The following is a 21296-nucleotide window of genomic DNA, read 5'->3' as shown; positions in this document are numbered from 1 at the left end:
CGGAAATGCAGTGCGTGTGAGAAGACCAGTTAGAGGTAACATATAGAGGCGCGAGGATCTATGAAGAGGGGCTTAAAATTACAAGAGAAGAGATCTCCAGCTCGAACCACCTTGCATTCTCTTGACATATTTCCGGGCGCGTTTCAAGGTCAAAGCATTTAAAGCTCTGGTGGCTGCGTCATCCAGGTTCAAGGCCAAGTTGAAGCCGGGATGGTGGAGGTGCTAGGATAGCAGAACACGTATTCTTCCGTTGGCATATCCTCTTTACTAACAATCCTAACCAAATCCATTGAAATTGAACGTGTTTGATTTGTTTTGCCCTGGTGGGTATTGATGGAATAGCTCACTCTCGTTCAAAACGAAAATACTGAGACAGTAGGGTTGCAGGTTTCACAGGGTTGCATCGCGCACTGCGCAGACTCCATGGTCAAGTTCACTTTAGGCCCGCTTGTAAAACCGAGAGGGGCGCAATCTGCAATGTCTGCTGAGGGGGCCGCTTCCCCTTTTAATCGCGGTGTATAAGACACTAGAGCAAAGACTAGAGCAAAACCACAACACACTGTGTCCCGTTTTCTTTCCGGTTCTTGCACTTATGTTGCCCACCTATATAGAGAACAGACATGTATTTGGGTATATCCAACAATGAACGAGTCATATTAACTCATCCGTTGTCCTCCCAGTTACATTATCTAAAACACACACAATAAAGTGCCACTACTGTAAACGAACAAGGTCATCTTTGAATTGCGCAAAAGAGCATTATAAGTGTTAGCCTATCTGCTGACAGATCACAAGATAGTATCTGTCTTGACTGCAAAGTTGCATAACTCCTCACAGGTAACACAGGGGCTATCTTGTATCCTATAGCACAAAGAGTGGCAAACGAGGATATCCCAAGAGAGCATGAGATATGTCTATGTGAAAAAGAGGTAGGGTGAATTCAGAAAGATTGGGGCATCATAACAGTTTACTCCTGATGTGTTTATTTCTTGGTCTGGCAAGAGAAAATTAAAGCGATTGTTAAAGCCCTTGAAGAGAAACCACATGACCAATATTACATCACAGGAAGCTCACCACACAAAACACACGGTATGATCAGTGACATATCTTTTATTCTATTTTTATGTTAAGGTTATAAAACTGTCATAAATGATGCACAGTGCCACATTGTGATGTAAATGTGCATACTATGTACTGGTGCATCAAAATGCATAAAACAGTTGCCAATATTATGTATCAATTTTATAAATCAGTATTTTTGTTGTTGGCTTTACCAACCATAGCTAAAGTAGAACAGCATGGAGTAGCTAAAGTAGGACAGCATGGAGTAGCTAAAGTAGGAAAGCATGGAGTAGCTAAAGTAGGACAGCATGGAGTAGCTAAAGTAGGACAGCATGGAGTAGCTAAAGTAGACCAGCATGGAGTAGCTAAAGTAGGACAGCATGGAGTAGCTAAAGTAGGACAGCATGGAGTAGCTAAAGTAAGACAGCATGGAGTAGCTAAAGTAGGACAGCATGGAGTAGATAAAGTAGGACAGCATGGAGTAGCTGAAGTAGACCAGCATGGAGTAGATAAAGTAGGACAGCATGGAGTAGCTAAAGTAGGACAGCATGGAGTAGCTAAAGTAAGACAGCATGGAGTAGCTAAAGTAGGACAGCATGGAGTAGCTAAAGTAGGACAGCATGGAGTAGCTAAAGTAGGACAGCATGGAGTAGCTAAAGTAAGACAGCATGGAGTAGCTAAAGTAGGACTGCATGGAGTAGATAAAGTAGGACAGCATGGAGTAGCTAAAGTAGGACAGCATGGAGTAGCTAAAGTAGGACAGCATGGAGTAGCTAAAGTAAGACAGCATGGAGTAGCTAAAGTAGGACAGCATGGAGTAGCTAAAGCAGGACAGCATGGAGTAGCTAAAGTAGGACAGCATGGAGTAGATAAAGTAGGACAGCATGGAGTAGCTAAAGTAGGACAGCATGGAGTAGCTAAAGTAGGACAGCATGGAGTAGATAAAGTAGGACAGCATGAGTAGCTAAAGTAGACCAGCATGGAGTAGCTAAAGTAGGACAGCATGGAGTAGCTAAAGTAGGACAGCATGGAGTAGCTAAAGTAGGACAGCGTGGAGTAGCTAAAGTAGGACAGCATGGAGTAGCTAAAGTAAGACAGCATGGAGTAGCTAAAGTAGGACAGCATGGAGTAGATAAAGTAGGACAGCATGGAGTAGCTAAAGTAAGACAGCATGGAGTAGCTAAAGTAAGACAGCATGGAGTCGCTAAAGTAGGACAGCATGGAGTAGCTAAAGTAGGACAGCATGGAGTAGCTAAAATGGGACAGTCATATAGGCTTTTCCAATGGAGGAAAGATATCCAGTTTCCATTAGAGACCCCTGTACTTAGGTTAGGCAGAGCTCTGATTCTTGTAGTGCTATATCCTGTTCATTTTTTATTTATTGTCGTGCTGTTGTTTGTACTGTTACATGACTGAATTTAGAAAAGGTGGGACACTTTATGCATTTCCCTCTTCTGTAACCTCTTCAGACATCTATCCAACATTTCTGAAACCCATTGGCGTATAATTAGGACTATAATAATAGTGTCCAATTTATCTAACCAGAGAGGAAGAGGCGAAGTGAGAGGTACAACTGAGCCCAAAATCTGTCTTCTACAGTTAGTTGCGTTTTTCGTTTTTTTTCGCTAACCAAGCGCAGAGTTTTTGTATGGAGGTCAATGAGAGAGTGTCGAATTTGGATAACAATAAATTGAATGGCTTATTTGCTATGTGTTGCTTATTTGATTGAATTGAAGATTCGTAATCATTAGGTTGTTAGAAGTGCACTGATATAAGTAAGACACCTAAGATCCCGGCAACTTTGAGAAAAAACACTTTATATCAGAGTTGTGGCTAGTTCTCACTAGTTACCACAGCCACAAAGTCGTAAACCCCGCCTTTCTAGAATGTCGCTTCTTAAAATGTGTTTTAAAGCTAACTCTAACCTTAACCACACTGTGAACATTATGCCTAACCCTAACCCTAACCTTAAATTAAAACAAAAAAGCAAATGATTGTTTTCATACATTTTTATGATGTACCCAATTCCTACTTTGTGGCTGTGGTAACTAGTGGAGACTGTTGGTCTTCTCATTGGCTAGAATGGTCCCACCTGATCTTCCTCCTCCCGACTGCCTTCCATTTTTAAGACATTTATTTTAATTGATAGAGCGGCCACTTGTTTCCCAAAAGCACAAATGGGTGTGTCATGCCTCCTGTGAATAAGATATATTTTTTTGTGTGTGTGAGTGTGATTAGGAGACATCTTGAGGATTTCAGAGATGTATCATGTGTTGGGCTAATGTGTTGGATAGATGTCAAAAGAGGTAACAGAAGACTGAAATGCAAATTGGGTCCCACTTATACCTAATTCACCATAGGGATTCATTGAAAATAAAACACGACTATCAATTTAAATATTTATATTTGCAATGATTCTCTAAATTAGATGTTTAATATACCCGATGCAACCTGATTAATTAATTAATTGCAAAACGTGTAGCAGCCTAACTAATACACAAGAAATGGAAACGTGTGATGTGGGCCTACAAGAAATATTTCAAAAAAATATTTCACTTTAATGTTCGTCTACTTGGTATATAGAAACAAATACAGACCAATGGAATCCATTTTCAATAGGCGTTACAGTACAAAAAATGCATTTGTATTTCACCCCACACAAAGGATTGTGCAAATACATATTTAATGTATAACAAGTTTATATGGTTTTAAAAACTCAACATTATCTTGCAAAATTCGAAGATAGGCAGAAATAGAAACCTAAAATATACTTACTGATTATGCCACAGAGGGTATCATCAGATCAGAGATTCAGAATAAAACAATTGATAACCAACTATGTAGCTAGGCCTATGGAGTAGCCTAGTATGCTTTACTGCCAAAATACACAGAGGGTTTACATTTGGCTGTGATTGTGGGTATGTCTACTACAAATATTTAGCCTTGGGCTATAAAATAAGCTTCAGTGTTCTCAGACAAGTCGGTGTATTTCCATGAACCCAGATGAATGGAGCGAAAACAGTTGAATGAGAGTGGAACCTAGCATAATGGCCTAACCAACAGATGTTTTTGAAATGGAAACGTTGGGATTTTCGGGTTTGCACAGTATTAAATGCAATTCGTTTTAAATTATCCAATATTATGAATACAAGGGGGCATTATAAGCAGGCCTAGGCCCCCGTGGTACAGTGGTCAGCATTAATTAGTATTGTAGTTAGTTACTCATTATTACATTGTACTTATGGCAGCAGGTTAACCCTAAACTTCACCCCAACATGAATCATGGTGTGGAAGTCTTTCTTAATCTGAACAAGTATTAGTAATGATTATTTACACAATAGGACTAACGGCAGTATTCTTAAGTGTTAACAAAATCCAAGTAAGATAGTTTGAAGAAATAAGACATTTTGGTATCAATTAATGCAATATTATGAATACAACAACGCTCAATGGAATATAGACTATATATTATGTATATAGAGTATATATAGGGTATAGCCTATAACGCAAAGTTTCTCAAACCACCCACAATAGTTTAAAACTATGTCTTGTTGATAACTCAAACTTCAAAACATCGAGGAACTCATACACTTTCAGTAGTGTTGATTGATCCAGGTAGCCAGGTCCCTATCTCTGGACATAGGCTTAAGGAAACAGTCTTGACTTACCGAAATAATTTCCCTCTAGTGTCTCTCCCAACCGTGGAATTGTATCTGCTGAAGTAAAAAGCGAAATATTAGTTAGGTTCTAATGATACATTTTATTACCATGGTTCCGACTGTGACTCGGTGGATCGAATACGTCATAAACGTTTATGTCTCTCGCGCTTGTCTTGACCTATCTATCTATCTATCTATCTATCTATCTATCTATCTATCTATCTATCTATCTATCTATCTATCTATCTATCTATCTATCTATCTATCTATCTATCTATCTATCTATCTATCTATCTATCTAGCACTGACAACGTCCTCAATGATAACTTCTCATGGAGGGACAATAACATAACATTATTTTCTCCACTTTCTCATTTTAATTTCAAGAACTTCCATTTTATCACACAGGTGGAATAATTGTATGGTAGACTACTAGGGCTTCAAATGATTGATGTGACATTTCTTACAAAATTAAATGACAGACAGAAATATAAATCTAAAATATATAATTCCCTAAATTGCTTTTTAGTATAGAAGATTCAAAATTATTTAGCAACAAGTTACTGCTTTTGCCAGACAGAGCATCATCAGATGGGAGATAAAGAATACAACAATTCCTATGCAAGTGTAAATTGACCTATGGGCAAAGAGAGTAGCCTATGATTAGACAAAGGAATGAGAGTACAATCCTATCTGAAACGTTTATAGTTTTAACAGTATACTGTAGTGTGTTTCAGAGGGATACAGAGAATCGCGAGATAAAAGATGCAGACCTTAAAAACGGCATCTAATATCCTTACAGAACCGGCTCAAACACCTTTACTGTGAACTGTCATTGTAAGCGGAGAGTAGAGGGAGTGAGAGCTAGAGAAGAAAAGGAAGACAGAGGGGGAAGGGGAGATGGGCCTGTGTGCAATGTGAGAGAGGAATTTCACTCGGTCAGTCGCCCCCCTAAGAATCCGTGAGGGCTCATGTGCCTTCCTATTTTTCAACAGGCGAGGGCGCACGAGGACAGCAATGGCTGCGCGAGACTGCTTGGTGGCATCCCCTTGTCACGACGACCCCTGACGTCATCCTAGTCCCCAGTACACTGATACTGTGTATGAACTGTAGGACATGTAATATGAGTCAATGCACCTATTCTACAGACATGTTCCCTGCCCCATCCCTAACCTGCTCAATCTAACAGTGGAATCAGAGGACACAAGAACTGGATAGTCCATTAAGGAGTGGAGAAAGAATGATTATCACTAGCATCCCGATTCTCCACCCTTCGCCCAAAGCGTGCACTTGTACACTCCTCATCATGAATTTAAAAGCATTGCATTGGTGTAAGCACCATGTTTTATCCATGATGGTTATTGTTGTGCAAGTGCACTTTGGTAGAATTTTGGAGAATCGGGACCCAGCTTTCCATACTTCATCTCCGTCAATGAGGTAATAACAGCTTGATCTGGATGCTTATATTTAGCCTATTCATATAAATCATATTAAATTAATATTAGGTATCCTAATCCCTAATTATACGAGCCCATCCTTCAATAGTAATGATAAAGAATACCTAGGATGCTATGTGTAATGTGTGACGCATAAGCAGAAAACAAACAGACAGGAGAGTTGTAATGGGCCCCATTACGATTCCAGGGCTCAACTTAAAACACCGTGAAATCTTTAAAGTGGTAATATCAAGTTCAACCTCCCCCAAAGGCCATAGCCTTAATAAAAGCCTTGTCCTTTATCACTGTGTTTAGTGAATGTTTACTGCGCTAGAGTACATAGATCAAAGAGAGGTTGGGAGACGTCTCGCATCCAGAAAACATGCCCGGCGTCGCCTTTATCTGCGCGTGCGCAATCCCCAATAGAACACAGGCGTGTGTGCACATTAAATGTCAGAAATCGTTTTTTTTGTTTTACTCGGGAGACATGGCTGGACAAAAAAGAAAATCACAATAATCAAATGGTTGACTAGTCCAGTAATGTGTAGCCCTCTAACATTTCTTAAGTTACAGACGTTTGCGACATGCTTATTTTGTATTTTCTAAAGTTTCACCCTCTATGTTCAAATATGCCTAGCCATTATGAAGGCTATAGTATACCTGGTAAAACTATGCAATTACAGTAAAACAATGCTTCCTAAATTATAGATCTTGGGCTGTAATCAAAAATGTTCCTGTAGCCCAACCTGGTTTCACAGTATTTCGTATTATTCTGTACTTAAATCCGAGAGACACCATCTAGTATGATATATTACGTTTCATATGGTATGTGTTAATTTGTGGATGTCCATCACCCATTTCGTATGATATGTTATGAATTACAATTCGTATTATAAGTTAATAATTAGAAAAAGGTACAATATGTTACGAATTTGCAAAAGTACTATATGTTACAAATGTGTATAATATCTTCTAGCTAGGTGGCTAGGCGGCTAACGTAAGCTAGCTGGCTAAAGTTATCTAGGCTAGGGTTTAGGGTTAGGGTTTAAGGTTAGGGGAAGGGTTAGCTCAATTAGTTAAGGTTAGGGGAAGGGTTAGCTCAAATAGTTAAGGTTAGGGTTAGGGGAAGAATTGGCTAACATGCTAAGTAGTTGCAAAGTAGCTATAAGTAGTAAGTAGTATAAAAGTAGCTTATTAGCAAAAATGCGAAAGTTGTCCATCAAATCAAATCAAAATCAAATCAAATCAAATGTATTTATATAGCCCTTCGTACATCAGCTGATATCTCAAAGTGCTGTACAGAAACCCAGCCTAAAACCCCAAACAGCAAGCAATGCAGGTGTAGAAGCATGGTGGCTAGGAAAAACTCCCTAGAAAAGCCAAAACCTAGGAAGAAACCAAAAGAGGAACTAGGCTATGTGGGGTGGCCAGTCCTCTTCTGGCTTTGCCGGGTGTAGATTATAACAGAACATGGCCAAGATGTTCAAATGTTCATAAATGACCAGCATGGTTAAATAATAATAAGGCAGAACAGTTGAAACTGGAGCAGCAGCACGGCCAGGTGGACTGGGGACAGCAAGGAGTCATCATGTCAGGTAGTCCTGAGGCATGGTCCTAGGGCTCAGGTCCTCCGAGAGAGAGAAAGAAAGAGAGAAAGAGAGAATTAGAGAGAGCACACTTAAATTCACACAGGACACCGAATAGGACAGGAGAAGTACTCCAGATATAACAAACTGACCCTAGCCCCCCGACACATAAACTACTGCAGCATAAATACTGGAGGCTGAGACAGGACAACATTCAAACCCACAGCCTTTGGGTTGCTAGACATTTGCATTATACGCCCACCCATCCACCCCGTCCAACCACCCTACTTTCCTTTTCGCCTTAAGCAACCATCTAGGTAACCATACCAAGTAAGATATACTACTTTTAGTGTCCCGGATTTACATTTCTATGTTACGTCTAGTCTATGAGACCAGGCTGTGTAGCCCCATGTTGTTGGTTGTTCAGACCAATATGTCAAATGGTAGGTAATCTTAACTCTGACCACCAGGACTTGACCTCTGAGCACTTTACTTGACACCACTTTAGAGGAGGGGGTGAGAGAGGGACAGGGGGGATGGAGAGGGATAGGACGGGGCATTGTGATGTGAGGAAGATTGCGTGTTCTGTTCCAATTACGCAGGGTTCTATGGACACTTGGACAGGCCACTAAAGAGTGGACATCTCCATTTCATTTCATTAGACGTTTCGAGGCGCGCACAAAGCATGTTGATCCAAATGGAACATGTTTTAAACGCCTCTATTAAGCACCACTGAGAATAGATCTGATTTAACTTCCCTGTGGAATGGAAGTCTCAGGGACAATGTATTAAAACAACGTGGTCATTTTGTTATAAGATGGTCCTATGCATTGGTGGCTACAACGGTTTTGATTGTATTGCTTGCAACGCTTTCCTTTAAGCTGAATAACTTGGCAAATACATTAATATGGTCTTCATTCTGTCCAGTGCAGCTTCCTGCAATCAGATTTTCAATTGAATAACAGGCCTTATATTGTTATGCATTGTTCTTCACATTAGACAGGGTTTTGTTTCAGACAAGCCATACGTTTTGAAAGCTGACAACTTCAGATTCACTCACACATACAGTACTACATGACAAAATTAAAGGGGAGCCTTTGCACGTTGCAACAAACCTCACCATACTGTTATATTGTGCTCCTGCTGTGGATTACAAATATCACAATGGTAAACCAATTAGCTTCACCATTTAGCTTCAAATACACACTATAATATTTCCCCCAAAAAATATGTGTGGGCTATTTGATGACCACGTCACAACAAACAACGCAAATAATTTGCCCCTTGTTATGTAAATAGTGGGTTAATAATATGGATTATTTCATGGCATCACATTACACATAACCTGGTGTCCTATAAATTAGTGAATAATTATTTCTCATTATAATTGACATATCAATATTGTTCATCATTTTAATAACTGAGTACCTCTTAAGAATGACCTTTAGAACGGTTTAAAAATATATATAATTGAAATCTTGAAGATTTTTCAGAATTCTTGTTCCATTGTGGAAATTGAGGATTAGAGAACATTGACGTTCAGTGGACTATATATACTCTTTATACCTGCACAAAATAATTTGCTCGTTAACTCATGCGGTAATAATGTGCTTGTAGCCAACACTGTCCAAAGATGCCTGTCTTCCCTAGTATCTCTCATCCCGCGGTTGTGATTGCTCGTTCTCTGTTTATCCACATCCAATCGATGCGTGGCGTCATCAGGGGTGCCATTATGACGACTGCCCTATTAAGAATGACAGCTCGAGAGAAAGAGAATGCAATGGTGATCCCTCCCAGGGCTTGTGCCGCACTCTGAAGCGCTCGCCTCGCAGGATCAGAACGTACATCCCCCTCTCTTCTCTCCTCTCATTTCAATCAATTCCTCTACTCTTTTTTTCTCCACTCTCACGACTGAATCCCCTCGCCATCCGTAGCCTGCAGTGTCACAGACAGCTTGGCTCTCTCCATAGTGATTTGGCGCCCGTTCATTCCACGCGCGTTCGTTCGTTCGTCGGTAATGGAAAACAGAAAGGAGATGGTGATGCTCGCGGAGGGAGGTCAACTTGGCACGGTGGTTGGCAAGACGGGCTCTAATTTCTCGGAAGCAGTTGGAAGCCCCGCGCAAGAACCGCAAGGAAAGACGGTCAACAGGAACTGCCTGAGCCCGGGTTCTGCACCCTACTCGCGAGACAGAGCGGACGAAGAGGTGGAAGGCGCACAGGGACGCGTGTGCGCTGATGTAAGGCCGGTTGGTATGTCCTCTTCTACCGAGAGACATCGGATGGATCACACCAACAAAGAAACCAGCAGCTCGGACACTGAGTCAGACTTCTATGAGGAAATTGATGTGAGCTGCACGCCAGAAAGCATGGACTACCCCAATGGGAAAGGTAATGAAAAAAACGTCATGACACTATTCATTTCGTTTTCTCAACACATTGCATGGATGTGATTTTGAAGGTGGGAAAATGTAAATTAATGAATGCAATCGATGTGACTGTGTAAACATGGTCTACAATCGATTGCTAGTAGCCTATTTCTGTGCATGCAGAGTCCAGAATTTAAAAAAAAGTAAATATACTGGCGTAACATACTCAAGATATTCCGTACGATTGAATTATGGATAGGGAGTGACAATTTACTGAACATAATTGTTATTGTTTTTATAACAACGTTCATTTGTAATTAATTAATTTCTCTATAGATTGTTACATCCACACTCATGAGAGATCTCAGCTTGTTATTGGGTTGCACCTTCTTAGCTAGGGTTTTAACCACTGTGTCACTTTTAAAACGAGTTACCCCGGGGCCAGACACCCTGTCGCAAATGAACCAATCTGCACGCATACTGCTCGTAGAGATTTTAAGTAAACAAACCACAAATAAAAATGGCAGACCCCAAAACACTAAAATAGCTTATTAATTCGTTGGTAGACTGATTGGAACTATCTAGGGACCATACCCCAGGAGAACTGACATCAGACTGGTCATGTCTTTATGAAAAAGAGGCTCCAAATTAATTGTCTAATGCTTAACATATGTATTTTTAGGTCCTGCTTTCAAATGAATGGGAAACAGTATCCTACATGTTGAACGAATGATTATATATGCTATTATCTTCACATCGGGTTCTGCGTAACACATCACAATGATGGATTAATATAATTATCCCTTCTGCAGTTAGCTATGGTATTCATTTATCTGGATTATTTAGTTTACTCTAGGCCTACATAGGCTTAATTTATGATGAGATGCCTTTTAGCTAGTTGTGGTGCTCTGTTTTCGATTTTTGTCAACCTCAGCCAAACGAAAAATAAAGGCTGCAGTGACAATTATACAAAAACCAAAATAACAAAAGAAAACCTGTACAACACTTAATTGTAGGATACTATTGTCATCAAATGTACCTTTAGGCTATTCTATAACTAATAATCTGATTGATGTTTTCAACCCATTCCAGGTCGAAACGGTGATTCCCCCTGCCACCCGAGTGACAGCGGCATGGATCTTGGTAAGATGGGTTCGGGACAGGGCTCGCTGTCCTACGGGGCCGACGCGATGCGACGGTACCGGACAGCATTCACTCGGGAGCAAATCGGTCGGTTGGAGAAGGAATTCTACCGGGAGAATTACGTGTCCAGGCCGAGGAGATGTGAACTGGCGGCTTCACTAAATTTACCAGAGACCACAATCAAGGTAAGATGAGGCTCTTCGGCTTTAACAGTGGCCTATTTCAACATCATAATGTTTCTCTACAACATATAAGCCTATTTCCAATATAACATATTTGGCATAGAAAGGACATATCTTAGTTGCAAATCTAAAAAGAAAATATGAGTTCACTTGAAATCATATCAGACAAATGGAGGCCTAGGCGACTCAGCCTATATTTATGTGGGTTCTCAAAACAATACAGTAAATGCAATTTCACGGGCAATATTTACCTAAATTAAACGTTAATTCATTGTGTTAATGATTAAACAGAAAACATTTAAGGGGCGAGCTTAAGTATCCATTAATGAGCTGGAATTTGCATAGGCCTATAGTATATATATATATATATATATACTGAGCTTGCAAAACATTAGGAACACCTTTCGAATATTGAGCTGCACCCCCTTTTGCCCTCAGAACAGCCTCTATTCGTTGGGGCATGGACTCTACAAGGTGTGGAAAGCATTCCACAGGGATGCTGGCCCATGTTGACTCCAATGCTTCTCACAGTTGTGTCAAGTTGGCTGGATGTCCTTTGGGTGGTCGGCCATTCTTGATACACACAGAAAACTGTTGAGAGTGAAAAACCCTGCAGCGTTGCAGTTCTTGACACACTCAAACCCGTGCACCTGCCTGCCTACCACCTGCTACCATACCCCGTTCAAAGGCACTTAAATATTTTGTCATTTGGAACCCTGGGTAAACGTACAAAAACAGCTGTAAATCTGTTATCTGTCTCATCACAGACGTATGAAGGATCATATTTTACCCCGCCTGTCTGTATGTTTGTGTTCCATAGGTGTGGTTCCAGAACCGCCGAATGAAGGACAAGCGGCAGCGTCTGGCCATGACGTGGCCTCACCCTGCCGACCCCGCCTTCTACGCCTACATGATGAACCACGCGGCCGCCACTGGGAATCTCGGTTACTCCTTCCCGTCCCACCTGCCATTACCGTATTACTCCCACCTTGGGGTCGGAGCCGGCTCGGCCTCCTCCGCCACTCCATTCTCCAACCCACTCAGGTCCCTCGACAGTTTCCGGATGTTGTCTCATCCCTACCAGAGGCCGGAGCTGCTGTGTGCGTTCAGGCACCCATCCCTGTACCCCAGCCCGGCCCACAGCCTCGGTCCCGGGGGAAGCCCCTGTTCCTGCCTCGCCTGTCACTCCGCTCAAACAAACGGCTTTCCACAGAGGCCCACCGGGTCAGACTTCCCGTGCTCCCCAACGAGCAGGACTGACACGTTTCTGACGTTTACACCGTCGGTGCTGAGCAAGTCCTCGCCGGTGACTTTGGACCAGAGAGAGGAGGTGCCATTGACCAGATAAAACGAAGAGAACACATCTAAATGTGTTCATTAGACTGAGTCAATGAAGCGCAGAAGAGATGCGCAGAAGAGATGCGCAGAAGAGGGCCATACGCTTTTACCATGATGAGCTTTTATCAAACTTAAAGAAAACACATGAACAAGACTCAAACAGCATGAATAGAACGCTCGTGTGGAGCAGACTCGATACCCGCAGCAGCATAAGCGACAGGTACTGCAGCGCGTGCTGTTACATACACCTGCTACATAACAAAAAGGAGAGATGAGCGAGCTCGGAGTGCAAATAAATAGCCTACCCAGTTTTTAAGCTATATGTTTTCAAGCACCAACGCGATGATCTCACACATCATGCTATCCACTGAAAAAAAATAATTTCAGTTACAAAACCCCATGCAGACCATGAAATATTCCGAGATCGGACAAAAAACACATTTGATTTATGTAAGATTAATTTGGTGCGAAGAAAGAGAGAGCCCAGGCGGACTGGGAATTACAGACAAACGTTTATCTCTGTGATGGATGGTGTTAACGGTTTATCATTATTTGTAGTCTCTTCACATGTCCAAATTGACCTACATATATGGGTAGGCTAGTTACAAGAGAATGATGTTTTCCATCTTCTTTTTTTAACAAGGGAATTTGTTAACAGACTGCACCGTCTCATTATGGCTCCCTCTCCCTGCCCGAGTGTCCCTTTTTTGAAGGTCTGGGTCGGAAATGTGCAGATGCTGGTAAAATTAGTAAGTGATGTATATGTACGTGGCAGATGAATTTTGAGTGTTGAATTAATGATAATACCGGCCGCGCGCGGAGACCGGGAGGGATCGTTTCTGCCAAACCGTAACAAGGCGCCAGGGGAACGGATTAGCTCGCTTTGGCTTGACGGGGGAAGAGAGAGAGACAAGCCATTGGACAATCACACCAGGCAAATTAGGCCGAGTTCGCTCGAGCTGCCCATCTCACCCATATACCCTCGACTGAACACTAGCCACCACCTCTCTCCCCCTGCCCACCCCCAATTCTACCCCATTCTATTTTACCCTCAGCCAATAAGACCGAATGCTTGGATAAATGCATTTATAACGACTGATTCTGATACTATAAGCCTTATATTTATTATCCTCATTCTAAAATAGTTTGAGGAAATTGCTATTATTTCTTTGTTTCCATGTATCGCTTTGCACTGTTACTGGCATAGTATTTCATCGAAATAACCCTGTCATGTTTTAGGGAAATTGCTGCAAAAAGGCTCAAGAGAGCGAATTCACTCTGTGGTAATTTTTGCTGAATATATTGTTGGATTGTTCTGGACATCAAATTTGCAATAAACAGCATTTCAAACAACAAAAATCAATCGAATGTTTTATTCTACAGCTCACGGAATAGGCATACTAAGTTTTCATTGCAGCCTGGGCATCAAGGGAAGGCCTACATGTAGAATAGTAATCTAAATAAAATCAAAACAATTATATTCCAAAAGGTTATTCATATTCTATTGATATAGAACCAAGTGTAATTGCACATTGTTAGGCCTAGGCCTAAAATAATATAAGTAGGCCTATGTAACTTCCTAGCAATCTATTGACTTACAGGACTATTATAGACAAATGCCACAGAAAAATATAATATAAAATAGACCTAAGGTACAGGGCATTGTCATTGCATATTGCTCCTAACGAGAGCAGTAATTTGACCGAAGTGGTCGGTGTCAAAACACAGAATTGCTGGGCGTCGTCTTGTGATGGGCGCGCGAGAGGATATGACAGCTAAGTGGTCCCCGGGATCCGTTAACGCCAGTCATTATTTTCTCTCCCACCGGTTAATAGACAACGGCAGAATCTGTTGTCTCGAGAAGATATTGGAATGCTAAAAGATCGATGATCTAACTAGCCCCACCAATCAGCGCGAGCTTAATTTGTTGCGTTTGACGCGTAATTGAGTCGCAGGCTCTCGGTAAACGAGATATTTCTGTATATACTGGGACACTAGAAAGAGGCTGTAGCACCACGAGCTCAGGGGCTTTTAATATGTGTTTACATCGTCGAGAGGGTAGATTAGAAGTTATTTCAGCAAATGAGTAGTGTAAATGTGTGACATTTAAGTCGAGGGTGGATAAAAGCATTCCAACATGAAATGTGAAATTCCATTTTTCAATGGTCTTGAATATAGTAGATCTATATAGGCCTAACTATGTATTGAGGGTAAAATGAGATAAACTAAGTCATGGTGGTGCTCTAGTTAACACATTTCCAATCGTTATCTAACGAATAAACGAGACAGCATTAGTTTACTGTTGTTTTAACTTAGCCTACCATTTTAGAAAACAATACGGTCTTATTATCGTGATACATATCACCTTCCTATAAACACACGTTTCTAAAATATATTAGCCTATATCTATTTTTCTATCTGAAGAGAAAATAATGTGTTGGCTAATTATTCGTTAAATCATGCTCCCATCCGGCGTGCATTCCGGTGTGTCACGAGGTAAAAGGTTCGCCCTAATCAGACAGCCCCCGCGAGCCCCCTCTGAAATACCCTCCACCCTACCCGCGCCCGTCTGATTGATCGCCTTATTAACTGGAGTTCTTGTAAGTGTGACCGAGCTGATTAAAATGCATATGTTTGGAATAATACACCGTTTAAGCCGCCCGGCAGAAGCCACAAGGCAGATTTATGTAAACCATCACGCCATATTTCTGCCTTATACGGAGATTGCAGGACGAAAATAAAAAAATGTTTTGGCTTGTGCATAATAAAATAATAGCAAAAAAAAACATTTTAACGAAATAGATATTAAAATGCATTTGCCATTTCACAATTGTTTCCCATTGGACAGTGGCAGTGTGAGTTATGGTTAGTGGCCAGGACTGGTTGGGGCTGATTTGGATGAACCCATACAGTAGCAGCCCCCACCACCACCATATGATCCTCTTTTCAAGCGCGCATCACAGCGCCAGAATGACACATAGTGATACAAATTACAACCACATTTACCCAACAACACATATGGATCCCCAGCTATCCCTTCCTACGTTGGATCCTCAATGGCCTAATCCACCATTAACACTCAATTTAATCGCTGGAAGACAGTATTCGACCGAGCTACAAGATATGATAGACTTCTCTATTGCACACGTAACAGCAATTACCTCGGCCTTAGAAGATGTTATTAGTGAGAATTGGCGCAGGGCTCGTCGGAACCCTGACTAGCACAAAGCGTTCTGATAGGGGAGGTGCGGAGCAGCTGTCCACTGAATGGAGAAAAAAACACAGCCATCCTATCCGTGACTGCTGCTGCTGTTTAAATTGTACTATATTCTAATTTACAGGCCCCTGTCGTAGCGCGCGGGGCTGGCGAGGAGGCGTGGATGGACCAATCACAGAGTAATGATGATGAATGGGGAATTAATGCACACACAAGCGAGACAATTTAAGCCTTCATCTGTTTAAATAGACCTCCAATATCATTTGGAAACGGAGGTCACGTTAAATCAATCGGGCGACGCGTGAAAGTCGTTTTCGGTGGCGTCTTTATCAACATTATTTACGGCGCACGGGAGAGGGCTTTAATGCCAGGCCGGGCTCGGGAGGGGGGAGGGAGGAGGTAGAAGGGTCCCGCTGCTCAAAGCTGGTGACATGAGAGTTGGGGTGTCTCTTCAATTGTCACCGGTTATTTTATTCAGGTGGAACTAAACAGGTTGTAGCTATAGCGTTTGTTTATGCGAGTCAATTCAGACTGGCCCATAACAATTTCCCTCACCTAACAGAGCTGTATGGATATAAAGCCAGAGTTTAATGGCCCAATATCGTATGTATGCATGTTTACACCATATGTCTAAACACAATGTAGCCCCAGAGACAAGAATAAAGCAATGGCTGGCAAGAGGCAAGATAGGGGGATGCTTTCAAACTGCCTCTTTTTGCAACGCCATCGTTGTCTTTTAAGTCAATATGATTACATAATTCCCTGTTTATTTCACATGATTCTTTATCAAATATTACTCACCCAAACTGTTTACCACTAACACTTCTGGGAAACACTATAGTTCTCAAGAACCAAAGTGGGCTCAAGGGGCCTACAGTTTCCCCCTCTTGGATTCTCAGCTGAAGGTATGGCCAGTTGTGAACTACAATACCGGCGCTCTGTTTTAACGTTTAGAAACCTTAATAATCCTCCCTTGCGATATGGTTTTGGAAACATAAAGCCCTCTACTTTCACAACACATCAAAATAATTTCACAAATAGAAAATATACACTTGGGCCGCCTACTGTACACCGTTTTAACCGGTTTTAACACATTTGTAGCCGACAGTATTTTTCGGTTACAACACTATTCTGGCGTCCTCCCGTTACGCACAGGTGTTACGAAGTGAAATGCTTCAAGAGATAAGTAGAGCAGTTGGTCGCCTCTGTCTTCTGTAAAAAAAAAAAACAGCTGTAACATGGCCTTGTGGGAACCAGAACCATATAAAGGTGCGTAGTAACCTAATTAACATTTGATTTTGTTTTAATTCTTGCCGATGAGAAAGTTCCAAATGTTTCTAAAACCATATTGCAAGCGAGGCGTATTGACGTTTAGACATATCTTCTGGACAACGTTGGAGCGTCGGTGCATTTGCTTCAGGCGACAGACAGGTTCATGATAAGAAGGTATATGTTTTACATTACCTGTCTATGAATGGGCTAGATTGAAACAACACGAATTTCGCATAGATTATGCTGCGTTCAAGTGATGCCCCTTCAACTCTTATTTATGACTAAGAACCTCGGGTATGATCTCTGGACCCAGATCTGTCCCAGATGCTGAACTCTGACGTCACGGGGCACTGAAAATGTAAACAAAATGGCCGTGAGTTCAGCTGTAAATGGTGAGAATGGTTCTTGCGTCCCTTCCGAGCGCCTGAAAGCTCCAAATCGTTGACATGAAAGCGGCATTAGGAGCCTATATGGCTGCTGGAATAGGTGATGTAGCTCTTTCACAATCAAATAGGCTTATACCACAACGGAGGTCCTCTTAACTTTAACTACATTTGACCGTCTACTTCTGTGATTAATAAAACAAATAGTCAACAACAAAAATTAAACTGTCATCCAACTCGGAAATTCCAAGTCGACCTTCCCCTTCCCCTTCCCAGTAACTCTTACCCTAGTAACGTTGTTGACTCATCCTATACTCGTATTCGTAGTCAAAGCGTAAATTGACAACAACCAAAAAACACAAAAAAAAAACACCACCTCAAACTTGTATCTCAAACAGGCCATTTCAAAATGCTTGCTATTTCCTCACAGAAGATGATGTCATCCTTAGGAGAACGAGCTGACCAATCAGTGATATATTGATGTTAATATTTTGAACGACCAGTACATGCCCAAGCCATTCTGTTGTTACTTTAACTGAACAAATAGAGATGTTATCAAGAGTTTCAGACTTTTGGGCATTATGGTTAAGGTGTTGGCTGGACCGTCACTGGACCTTGGTTCAAATCCCAGTCAGGGCTACTCTTTGAATTTGCTACAATATGTACTCCATATACAGTGCCTTCAGAAAGTATTCACACCCCTCCACTTATTTCAAATGTTGTTGTTACAGCCTGAATTACCAATTGATTAAATTGTTGTTTTTTCTTCACCCATCTACACACAATACCCCATAATGACAAAGTGATCAGATATTTTTAGAATTCTTAGCAAATTTATTGAAAATTAAATACAGAAATAACTCACTTACATAAGTATTCAGAACCCTGAGTCAATAGGCATTAAAATCACACTTGGCAGGGATTACAGCTGTGAGTCTTTCTGAGTAGGTCACTAAGAGCTTTGCACACCTGGATTGTACAATATTTGCACATTGATTTTCCTCCCTGTGTCTGTTAGAAAGCAGACTGAACCAGGATTCCTTCTAAGATTTAGCCAGTGCTTAGCTCTATTCCGTTTCAAATTTTGTCATTTTTTGTACCCCATTTTTCTCCCCAATTTCCTTATTACGATCTTGTCTCATCACTGCAACTCCCCAATGGGCTCGGGAGAGGCGATTGTCGAATCATTTATCCTCCAAAACATAACCTGAAAAAAAAACGGTCTTCTTAATACCCGCTCGCTTAACCCGGCAGCCAGCTGCACCAATGTGTTGGTAGAAACACTGTTCAACTGATGACTGGAGTCAGCCTGCAGGTGCCTGGCCCACCACAAGGAGTCGCAAACCTTGTGGAGTCGCAAACCAAACCAAACCCTCCCCTAACCCTCCCCTAACCCGGACGACACTGGGCCAATTGTGTGCCGCCCTATGTGACCCTCGGTCACGGGATCGAACCCCAAGCTGTAGTGACGCCGCAACACTGCGATGCAGTGCCTTAGACTGCGCTACTCGGGAGGCCTAGTCCGTTTCTTTTTATCCTAAAAAATGTCATAGTCCTTGCCGATGACAAGCATACCCATAACAGGATGCTGCCACCACCATGCTTGAAAATATGAAGAGTGATACTCAGTTATATGTTGTGTTGGATTTGTCCCAAACATAATGCTTTGTATTAAGGACATTCACTTAATTTCTTTGGCACATTGGTTGCAGTTTTACTTTAGTGCCTTATTGCAAATAGGGTGCATGTTTTGAAATATTTATTATTCTGTACAGGCTTCCTTCTTTTCACTATGTTATTATTTAGGTTGGTATTATGGAGTAAGTACAATGCTGTTGATCCATCCTCAGTTTTCTCCTATCACAGCCAATAAACTCTGTAACTGTTTTAAAGTCACCTTTGGCCTCATTGTGAAATCCCTGAGCAGTTTCCTTCCTCTCTGGCAACTGAGTTAGGAAGGACGCCTGTATCTTTGTAGTGACTGGGTGTATTGATACAATATCCAAAGTGTAATTAATAACTTCACCATGCTCAAAGGAATATTCAATGTCCGTTAAAAAAAAGATCTATCTATCAGTAGGCGCCCTTATTTGCTTGGAATTGGAAAACCTCCCTTGTCTTTGTGGTTGAATCTGTTTTTGAAATTCACTCCTCGACTGACGGATAATTGTATGTGTGGGGTGAAGAGATGAGGTAGTCATTCAAAAGTCATGTTAAACACTATTATTGCACACAGAGTCAGTTGATGCAACTTACTATAATTCTGGTTAAGCCCATTTTTCCTCCAGCATGTTTTTAAGCATGCCATAACAAAGGGGTTGAATACTAATTGAATCAAAAACATTTAAGCTTAAAAATGTTTAACTGATTTGTAAAAATGTCTAAAAACATAATTCCACTTCGACATTACGGGGTATTGTGTGTAGGCTAGTGACCCCCAAAAAATCTATATTTAATAAATGTTAAATTCAGTCAGAACAAAATGTGTAAAAAGTAACAGGGTGTGAATACTTTCTGAAGGCTCTGTATATTTGTCAACACTTTTACATTAATGTGGATGCTTCTATGATTATGGATAACCATGAATCAATCGCGAATAATGATGCGTGAGAAAGTTCATGCTGGAGTAGAGAAACACATTTTAAAATGTAGCTTCACTGTCCAAATAAATACCTACAGGATTGTAGTTTGTAAGCAGCAGGGTTGGTTGGTTGTGAGTTGGCTTTACTGAGAGCTCAACCAGTCAATGTAAAAGAGTCTCTTCATCAGTCTCCCTCTACCCCTGACAGCTCTGACAGAGGGGTGGGCTGACCCCCTCACCCACACCCACCAGCACCAGAGTCTACACACTCACTCAACGTTCTCCTCCTGTCTCCTTATTCCCATATACTCTAGGCCTTAATACTCTCCAAACACAATGCAAAAGAAACCTCAAAACAGCACACTTCCAGTTCAGGTCCAAGACCAAAATGCTCTTTAAAAAGACAATAAACCTATTCATGGTGAAAGGAAGTGGAACTGAAATTAAGGCCATACAATTTATGTGACTTGTTAAGAACATTTTTACTCCTGAACATATTTAGGCATTGGGGTTGAATACTTATTGACTAAAGACATTTCATTTTTTCATTTTTAGTACATTTGTAATGTCTAAAAAAAACATAAATCCACTTTGATATTATGACTTATTGTGTGACTCAAATCTCAATTTAATCCATTTTAAATGAAGTCTGTAACAACAACAAAATGTGGAAAAGGTCAAGGGATGTGAATACTTTCTGAAGGCCCTGTATCTTTCTCTTCTTCTCACAGTTACTAATAAACTATAGGTTTCTCTGTCTCTGGCCCTCATCATCCAATCTCTTTTACCTGAGATAGCAAAACTACTACCACTTATATGATTGATCTGAAAAGCACATTCATTCACTCGCAGGTGATTGAAAGACCCCTCGAGGGATACGAGCCCGAATTCTTAGTCCATTGCGCTCGGGGTCTGCCTTCAACAAAATCACAGACTCAATCTTGCAAAGTTAGATTTGTTTTGGTTTGTTGCATTCAAAAGGGACTGATATAATGTTGATTTGATCACAGAAAAAACATAGATCTACACTGAAAATTATATAAATGCAACATGGGAAGTGTTGGTCCCA

The 21296-nt window shown here is 41.2% G+C and overlaps 1 protein-coding gene across 1 annotated transcript; it reads left to right on the top strand.

Annotated features, from left to right (window-relative positions):
• Positions 1-9281: 9281 nt before the first annotated feature.
• LOC109907112 (homeobox protein XHOX-3-like) lies at positions 9282-14151 on the top strand. Its single transcript, XM_020504892.2, has 3 exons — positions 9282-10133; positions 11204-11439; positions 12257-14151. The coding sequence occupies exons 1-3, from the start codon at positions 9761-9763 to the stop codon at positions 12782-12784; spliced, it is 1137 nt and encodes a 378-aa protein (XP_020360481.1). The 5' UTR covers positions 9282-9760; the 3' UTR covers positions 12785-14151.
• The last annotated feature ends 7145 nt before the right edge of the window (positions 14152-21296 follow it).

This window comes from Oncorhynchus kisutch, linkage group LG17, assembly GCF_002021735.2.
Source record: "Oncorhynchus kisutch isolate 150728-3 linkage group LG17, Okis_V2, whole genome shotgun sequence".
Classification (NCBI taxonomy): domain Eukaryota; kingdom Metazoa; phylum Chordata; class Actinopteri; order Salmoniformes; family Salmonidae; genus Oncorhynchus; species Oncorhynchus kisutch.
This window is presented reverse-complemented; position numbering and strand designations above follow the sequence as displayed.